The sequence below is a fragment of the Etheostoma spectabile genome, chromosome 12 (assembly GCF_008692095.1).
Source record: "Etheostoma spectabile isolate EspeVRDwgs_2016 chromosome 12, UIUC_Espe_1.0, whole genome shotgun sequence".
Classification (NCBI taxonomy): domain Eukaryota; kingdom Metazoa; phylum Chordata; class Actinopteri; order Perciformes; family Percidae; genus Etheostoma; species Etheostoma spectabile.
In genome coordinates this window covers 26,529,649-26,539,431 of record NC_045744.1, presented here as the reverse complement: position 1 = coordinate 26,539,431, position 9,783 = coordinate 26,529,649, and the positions used below count along the sequence as shown (strand labels likewise).

General features: G+C 41.5%; 1 protein-coding gene across 2 annotated transcripts in view; it reads right to left on the bottom strand.

Annotated features, from left to right (window-relative positions):
• Positions 1–9,783, bottom strand: part of LOC116698971 (artemin b) — a 22,767-nt gene that overhangs the window by 2,144 nt on the left and 10,840 nt on the right. For both annotated transcript variants that reach the window (XM_032531308.1, XM_032531309.1), the window contains one exon: positions 1,429–1,499. In XM_032531308.1, the coding sequence (XP_032387199.1) occupies positions 1,429–1,499 (71 nt within the window). The remainder of the gene's footprint in view (positions 1–1,428; positions 1,500–9,783) is intronic.

The following is a 9,783-nucleotide window of genomic DNA, read 5'->3' as shown; positions in this document are numbered from 1 at the left end:
ATTGAAATATGGCTACTTGTTGGCAAGGCAACAAACTGTAAACACAACATTGACATGTATCTCCTTATAAAGTCGGCATGGTGAAACTGTTGGCTGACTCAAACAACTGACTGTTTACCCGTCCAGCAGACACAGAGCTACGTTAGCATTAGACAAGTTTCTGTTCACCCGCAATTTAGGTTCAATATTCACTTTTTCCTTTTAGTTCTGTTTTGGTCTCCACCAGCTGCTGAGGGAAATATCTGATACTTTAGCTGATAAATGCTCCACCTTGCTCACCAGCTAGCCTCTAACAGTGTCTGTTGTTTGGTGATAAGCAGGTAGTGTACCGTGGGTTAATTTTCAGGCCGTAAAAAAACAAAACTATTAGCTGAAAGATGCTAAAAAGGACAGCCCTTTCACGTTACACACACTCATTTGATTCATTGTTAATACACAGATATTGATGTGTGCTGCTTTATAATAGTGTGTGGATTTATAATAATGCATTTTACCAAACTATGAAAAAAGGCAAGAATTACAGAGTGGCGTACAGTTCAGCTGCTTGAATCGTCATATTTATCAAACAAGATATAACTAGTGAGCTTTAGAGGTGCTGGGCTGCTGGCAGTTGTAATTCTACTGACCTGTGGACAGGGCCAGGCCAGCTAATTCCCTCTGTTTTCAGCCTTTAGGCTAAGCTAAGCAACTGCCCCTTGACACGACAGTGATATTTCTCTCAACTCAGCAAGAAGGCGAATAAGTATATTTGCCAAAATATCAAAACTATTCCTTTAATTATTTATTTGTTGACACATTGTTCTCAACTATTTCTAGAAAGTTAGAAATGACAGAGTTGTGCATACTGTTGGATTTGGGCTCTCTTGTTTTTCTTACAACGAAAAAGGTTCACCACCAGAGGACCTGGATGTTTGTTCTTTTGCTTCCATGGCGACCATGCACTTAATAACAAAACTAAGTTGACAGAGTGATTTACAGATATGAAAACAGATAAAGAAAATGAGATGATACTTATAAGAGCACATAAAACACACAGCTCTTCCAAAGCTCTTGAAATGAGCCACAGCACTTTAAGTTAAGCCTATTTCATCAAAGTCTAATAAACTCACTATGTCCTAATAAATCTGCGTTCTTCTTTCCGAATCAGTCCTGAGCCTTTCATTAAGAATTTATACATAGACACAACTCATTCTCTGGTTTGTAGTGGCTTTTACAGTGGAAATGAAAGCTGATAAGGCTAGGCTTTTTGCAGATATGGTCTTTTCATTCTAAGACTAGAACAGCAAATACGAAGAGTGAAAAAAAGATGAAGATGGAGGAAGAGATGGAGAGTAGAAGAAGTGACATAACAGGAAGAAATAGCAGAAGAAGGAATGCACATTTTCAGGGTGCTCTTTTGGCAACAACAACGTACTGTTTGTGACAAACCTTGGCCTTTGCTGACATTACAGAGGCAATCCCCTGTCTATCCTTCCTCCGAACCCTCCATCTGGTCCCACCTGGAGAGAGAAAGACGGGAATGTAAGAACAAGAACAAGGCTTGCCTCTGTCAGCTTTCCTCCTCCCAGAACTCCCTTTGGAAAGGTTAACATAAACTAAAGACACAACATGCGGGCAATATGATATCTATACATTCACAATTGTCCAGATACTGTAAATACAAAACAAAACAGCAACGGTCCTTTGGGCCCCCGAAAAAGCCGACATGTCACATAAATCACGTCCTCAAAGCACGAGAACGCCGTGTTTGTTGCTGCTTCAGTAAAAGACCAGTGTTTGCTGCCAGCTAGCGTGGCCGGTGTCGGCTTGTCGGTTCATACATCCATGCAAACAACCCCAGTCCATCAACAAAAGGCAGCATCTGCGATACACTTGTCAAAGGCATTCTTCAGGGTCATTCCTGTGGCGGAGGTACAAGCAGGGGGAACCAGGCATAGCCAGAGCACTTCGCGGAGGTCCCAGACACAAAAACCACAGAGATGCAGGACAGGTGATAAGAAGTGTCACGGATGCAGATGTTTATATACAGTACGTGCAGTGTGGAGGACTGTGCCGGCTGCGGAGCGCTACACATCCCGTAACATGAGGTCATCAGGGTCTTTTGCGGCCCCCGAAAAAAAGTAAAAGCTCAGCGGAGGTCAGAGCCTCAGGTGTTTAGAAAACGGAAGAAGTAACTTTACTCATTCATTTCTCATCGATCTTGCATCCGTTATACAGGAAAGTACTGTTACAGGAAAAGTCAAGGGATCACCAGTCATTAGGACACAATAAACATCTGTAACAATTACATGGCAATCCATCCAATGGTTGTTGGGAGTCTGAACCAAAGTGGTGGACCAACCAATAGACACTGCCATCTCTTCATTGTTTTTCAGCAAAACATTAGGTCCAGTGGTTTCCCATAGGGCTCGGTTAAAATAATCGATCTTTGTTTGAGTGATCTGATATTGATTAAATAAAACCCACATATCGATCTTTTAATATATGCCTAATAGCCATGAATGTACAGTAGAAGTAGAAGTGCTATACACAAACTATTATCTGGTGCATTATAAAAACCAGTAAATGGACTGTTCTTATATAGCACTTTTTTAAAATCTTAACGACTACTCAAAGCACTTTTACATAGCACAGGAACCATTCACCATTCACACACATTCACACACTGTGGCCGGGGCTGCCGTACAAGGTGCCACCTGCATCAGATAAAGTCTCACACACATTTACAGTCCGATGGCGCAGCATCGGGGCAACTCGGGGTTCAGTGTCTTGCCCAAGGACACTTAGACAACCTTCCGATCAGCAGGTGACCGCTCTACCACTGAGCCACAGCCGCCCAAAATATTTGTGGGTAGCTTCTAGCTTGTACAATTTACATCAGAAGTTCTGAGAATTTATTTTATATCCAAGCAAAACTGGTGTTGTAACTGAAAATTCCCTAAGCTAATTGATATGGAATCGAATCTGAAATGTAATCAACTCAGGACCTTGGGATTCGGAATAGAAGTAATTCAGAAAATCATTGGCGATACCGAGCCCTAGTTCCTAACCTTTTTGGCTGGTAACCCCTTAAAATGAAGGGACATTATTTCTCCTCATCACCAATTTCTTACAGTACGTTTCTGGTTGTGAGCAGTTCGACCAACGAGTGTTTTTCTCCTTCTATTTTATTCGATTTTTTTTTTTTACAATTTACAAGAAAAAAAGCAAACCTTAAAGACAAGTTTGAAAAACATGTGTGTAGCTGATCTATAGGTCTATGTTTATCTTGTGACCCTTTTTCTTATGGGGATCGTGACCCCAGCTTGTCTATAAAATGTCAGAAAACAGTGAGAAATGGCCATCGCAATTACCCCAGAGCCCAGTAGAATCCAACCATTAGTTCAAAACATATTGATGCATTTAATTTGGACTGATTGATTGATTGATTCAGTTAATTAAAAGAGTTGTGGGGGGCCTTCTCACCACTGGCCGGATTTCAAGCGGTTCCAAGGCCTCCTGCAGAGTCTCAAAGAAGCCAAATTAGTGCCCGTCTTTAAAAAGCATTGCAAATCCCACTTTCCTTTGGCCTCTTTTAAAATGTCCCATTACCCTATTTTGTGGTTTGTACGCTCTGTTCTGTCTGCCTCTTTTACTCAGTTTTACTTTTCTTTCACCTGTAAAGACTTCTGTTTAAATCTGACATGAACAATTTTTTTTTAAACAAAGCTCTGGCCCACAGATATCTCCAACATCTTTGAAACCACATCTGTCATCATTAAGATGAACTACAGCAGCACTGTGCACCCATAGTAACGTATTGAAGCATGCATTTGTAGATCTCGCCGATATGTGTGTGTACCATGTTTATATAACAGTCCAAAACAATCCAAGCAGTTCTGTCTGTGCAATGAGATGGAAGACTGACAAAAGGTTACAGATCACAGGTCAGGATAAGACCTGTTGATGCATTTATGCAATCCTGCTTGTTCCAGCTGAAGCCATCCAGTGGAAGGGAAAGTTCCAGACGCTGAGGGGAGACATAGTGAGCATAGATCAGCCAAACAGACAGCGTGCACGCCACCGCTGCAACCTAAAACCAAACTGTGCTGACTCCCCAGCCCTCCATCTCCCTCCGTCTCTGAGCTGATTTAAAACCTTTCAGCATTGCGTGGCGGGACGGAGGAATACAGATCCTGGCCGGGTCTCAGGAGAGGTGCCATTCGGAGTCCCTAACGCCACAGCTGGGAGCGTTTAGCCCCTTTTAGATCAGCAAGCTGGGAGTCAACGCGGGCCTGTCTGCTGGTTCATTTCACTCCAGCACTCTGGAGCTGTTTCCAGCCTGACGCCTCCAGCCTTTTTCGGGGATGAGGCGGGTGGGGGAGTCGAGGGTTGGAGAGAGGGAGCGGGACACTGGTCCTGAAGAGCTCCAGACTGACACAAGCCTACTCATGGCGTGTGCACAGTTTCAGATCCAACAGTGTGTGTTTGGAAAGCCAAGCATGTGTTCCTTACTTGTTTGGCTGATTAAAGCCTTTGGTTTGTCCATCAGGGTGGATGTCTGCAGTGGGCAGAGTGGAGTTCCTGTCACCTTCTATTTGCATTGTTGGTCCTCTGCGCTCCAGTTGTTATTCCGGTTAGTTAAGTGGGAAAGCCCACCTGAAGCAAATCCAACCCATAAAGCTAGAGCCAGCTAGTTTTATGAGAGCTTATTCTGCCTTACTGAATTGATTGTACATAGGACATAATACTGTTTAAGTGCTTGGAAAGGACGGACTTGGATTGGGGGACATTTACGAGGTAAAAGAACAGAGATTTCTAACTCTGTTCTTTTACTTTTACTTAGTTTACTGATTATCATGAACACTGGGCATCAGCATTACGGAATAAAGCAGGGATAATAAAAGAGTTTTTATTCAGCATTTCCAGCATTTGGACCTTCCTCTTACATCCATCATCTTATGCAGTAAAACCATATTTGGTAAATTGAATCAGGGGCGATTTTAGCCTCTGTTTAGGTTCATCCTGTCACCCCTAAATATTATTGTTAAAAAAAAAAAGAAGTATGTGTTTGTTTCAGCTAAAACACATCCTTCCATCTGAAAAGGTAGGTGTCAACCACATTAAGCCAGCATGTTGAGAAGTGGTCGTAACACGCCTGTTTAATAAACCTTAAATGGGCATGATTATTATATTTAACAGGTCCATTAAAACTCACACATCAAGATATCTGAATGAGCTGTATAGGTCTGACACATGTCAGCTAGCCATAGCACATGTAAGGCAGGTTCAGAGTTCTACATGAAGTGAAAATAACAATGATTGAAATAGTGAAAATATGCTAATATTTTATCACTTTTCTCCCTTCCTTCTTTCTGCATATTGTGGTAGCCTATCTATAAGCCTTGGCATTGTAGAAATTGGATGCGACACAATACTGAGCCCATTTACATTCATGTGTGGTTATATGGCGTCATAGTAACCATTTCCAACGTGTCGACAGCAGACATTTAAATAATTGAACTTGACAATACTGTGTAAAATAATCTATTGTGAGCTAAGCAGTTCTGCTCTAGGAAAATCACCACCAGCATCAGGAAAATGAAGCCATAGTCTAGACGCCTGGCTCATTCAGAAAACAATTAGGAGCCATTTACAGGAAATAGTGCTTGTCAGCAATTAGACAAAATCACACAAATCTGTAATTTTCAAAGTTTTTTTTTTTTTTCCTTTCCATTAATGTATATCCAATTTTGTTTCTACAGAAAAAACAACCAGTTTCAGGTGTGAGAGTAAGGGCAATATGATGTGACTTCATTGCCCACAGTAACCCAATACTGTTAATTAGAGTAATGTCATATATCGATCAATTAGATCATTGTTTGTTTGTTATATTTGTCCCTTGGTTGACGGAGAGGGAAGGGAAGAGAGCATGGCGGCATTGAGAGAGAGAGAGAGAGAGAGAGAGTGGACAGGTAACCTTAGGACCACATGGTTGTGTAACGTGAGGGTTCGATATGTGGTGGTGGATCACTCTTTATGGGAATAAACACCGAGATGGAGACGGATAACTTTCTCAGTAGCGTACTTTTACTGAACACACATAACATTAGCACTTCCACATTCCCCCGTCTTCCACATGACTAAACTAACCAATCAGAAGCAAGACCTTAAACTGAGGTAAATGTGAGGAAATCAAAGAGGCAGATTCAACAGAATATTCTGACTGTTAAATAATTAAACATGTAAATATGTAACTAATAATTGTTTAACAAATATGTAAATGACTAACTGACTAAACATTGTAAATACATTTCTAGTAAATTAACTCAAATATAAAATACATTAAATTCTGAGCCTTACAACTTTCCAAATTAACTCAGCTTCTAAACCTTACAGTTGTAAAACCATGGTAGTCTCTGTCTTGCCTTGATTCATTGTAGTGGACTCCACAATGTTATCTTTTAATTTGAGGCTGTGACCTTTAGAAGAAATGGCCCGGTGTCTCCGCATTAAAGTAAGCTTTCTCCAAACTGTTGGTGTCTTTATAGTTACATAAGTCAGTGTTTCCTCTACCATGACCAAATGCACAATTAGCAAAGTACAATAACAAAAAAAAGTACATTAAAAGGGTGCCAGGCACCCCTAAAGCTCTGTTACTAGAACCGCCACAGAATCTAATTTCGTTGACCTCTTTTTTACCATAAAGTGTACAGTATATGTCGTAGAAAAATCTGTGATTACTTGGTGCAGAAAATATGTAAAATTAGCAAGACATAGAAAACAGAGGTACAATTAACCAAACTGCAGTGACTGCACTGCGGCTAGCTAAGGCTAGCTGGTGAGTTAGCCTCAGCTAAAGCTTATTTACCCACAGTATGTAGCTCACTAGGCTTTGATGCTCCAACATCTTGATTCATTTCATTTCATTTTTACTTTTTACTACTATTTATAATCTTATCCTAACGGAGGAAAAAAGTAACACTAAATAAACTAGTCCTGCTGGAAGCTAACTAGCCTAGCTTAGCAGCGTAGCAGTAACTGCTGTCTCTGCAGCCTCTGACTCCCGTGATGTTCCCATATTATTAAAAATGTATTTTACTTACGATGAATTTATTAATCTAGTTCATAAATTCAAATGGACAAAGCTGAAGACAAACCAAGATTTTTTTTTCCTTGTGCCCTTTATTGCCCAAACATAGATATGAAAGATTTATGTAAAGTCTGTCACAGTGATTGATAATCAGACCTAAAGGCAGCGAATTAAGGTCTTTCAACTTATATATCTGTTACAACCCTTTCTCTCAACTTCACTGTGACTGCTCTTTGTCATTATAAGGCTGTATAAATAATGCAACAATCTCGTGTATATTACTTTCAAAGATGTAATTCAGACTTTTAGTACTGCTTTTTTTTTCAACAGACACACATCTGTGCTGAGAAAAGAAGCAGGGTGACATGTTTGTGATTAGCAATCTTGGTGCCTACTGTATACTATTACCTCCTCAGACCTGAGCTTGGCCCACAGAGCTCCCAAAAACCTCTCACCTTGTAAAAAAGAAAGAAAGCTCCGAGCGCTCCGTTTTTTTCCGCCTCCCTCTAAAAAGCCAAACTTCTCTGATAATGACCTCCTATTAGAGACACACTCTGTTCTCGGCTGCGCGCGCGTGCACGTATACGTGAAATGATCTGACCTCCAGCTTTAACCTGTCACTACGGCGGTGCCTGATTGCAGGAGCAGGGGAAAAAAACAAGAGTATAGTAAATCACCACTAGCTCAATAAAAGACACCTGCAGTGTAAGAGGAGATGCAGGAGAGAGAGAGGCAGAACACCAGGAGAGCCGACTGATCACTACCAGACACGGAGAAACCTGCAGACACAAAACGTGATGATGCCTGCTGTGCTCACATTGTGCACCAAAGCTCTGCATACATGCATCCAGAGCAGTGTGGAAAACCTTTTTTGCAACTTTAATCTTGCTTGTAGCGATTTATAGCTCTTTAACTTCATTGAAATTTTAGATTTTTCAGAAACATGTCATACAAGAGGCGTCAGGGTGTTACAGCAAGTACTCAAAATCTGATTTGTTGAATGTTTTTTTTATCCTTTTCTGAGGGAAGAGTGTATGAGAAGTCCTCTGGGACAACCTTTTTAGATGTTAATATGATGTCAAGGAGTCATGTTTTCTTGCACTTTCTCTTTACTCTCATTGCTTCCTCCTGTTTCTCATTTCCACCAAGCTTCATTTATAGCTTTGAACACATTAAATGTCTTTTTCTCTCATTAAATGAGCTCTCGTCCCCTTTCCGACCAAAACTATTTCACTCTTCAGCGGTTAACGGCGACGTGCTTTAACTATGCGAGGCAGCCACAAAGTCAGAAGAGAGAATACCTGAGGAAGAGCGATAGAAAGAATGAGATAACCCCAAAAAAAATCCCATGATAAGTGCAAGGAGAATTAAAAAATAGAGAATGGGTTATTGTCCAGGGGAAAGAAAAATGAGAAAAACCTAATTGAACCGCTGAATGGGAAAGGTCTTAATGCAGCGATAAGGTGAACAAAGGGAAGCGAGGGAATGACAAAATGAGAGTGCAGAAAGAGAGCGCACACTGAAGCCCAGTCAGTCTGTAATCCCATAATCCCTGGCAGGCAGGCAGGATGTAATTGCTTGTTAGTGCCAGTTTCCACTCTGAGGCCTGTCACTGCTGGAAAACCGCAGAGTGTTGGCGAAATGAGAAACAGATAGCAGGTCCCATGCCTCGGTTCAGATAGGTGGGGAGGCCCCCAGCCGAACACACACATATGTGCACACATGTGGTGTTTCTCCGCTCTGTTGCTCCTCTTTCTGCTTGCTTTCTCGTAATCCTTTCACACAAAAACACACAAGATGTACATACACCCCATCCTTATCAGTTTCTCATACAGTTTCAACACACACACACACACACACACACACACACACACACACACAGAAACACACACAAACACAGTGAATCTGTGTGACCTTGCCCCTTACTGTGTTTCTTCCATCAGGACGTTTTATTAACCGACTGAGAACATAGGAGCCTGTAGGTGTCGGAGATCCTTTCAGGTCACTAAGAGACAGTAAAGCATGAGAGAGAAACATGCGGGGGGGGGGGAACTCTGGTGGGCTGAGAGGATTAATCTGTCAGGAGCAGTCTGACTGCCTGTAAATAACGGATAATATGGACGGGGCCAAGCTATGCTGGGTAGGACTTCTCCAATTATGAATGACGACCTGCCGGTTGATCCACCAAATATGAAACATTCAATACCGAGGTCCATGGACCCCGTAGGATGAATCCTACTGACATTTAGGCTCCCCTAAATTTTGGTCCAGCACCACCATCAGGTCAATGTTTCAATCTGTCCAATAGTTTGGTTAATAATCATTAACACACACCTGTATAATGACAATCCCATCAGCCTCCGCTGTATTCTGTGTTTAGCTATCAAACGTTAGCATGCTAACATGCTAAACTAGGATGGTGAACATGGTACATGTAGGATACCTGCTAAAGTTAGCATTTACCACAAAGCACCACTGTGCCTATATGTACAGTCCAGGGTTTTAAGCTAGTCCTCCAGTAGTCTTACATGGCCAGACCTTCCTCCACAACTCTGTGGAAGAAGGTCTGGCTAGTCCACACAGCATTCCGGGATGGGAGAAAAATGTCTTCTGGTTTATTGGCATTTTGGAAAATGTGTATGTTTAAAAGTTGTTTTAGTTGTGCAACAGAAAACTCTGCTTGGACAGATAGTCTAGCTAGCTGTCTGGAT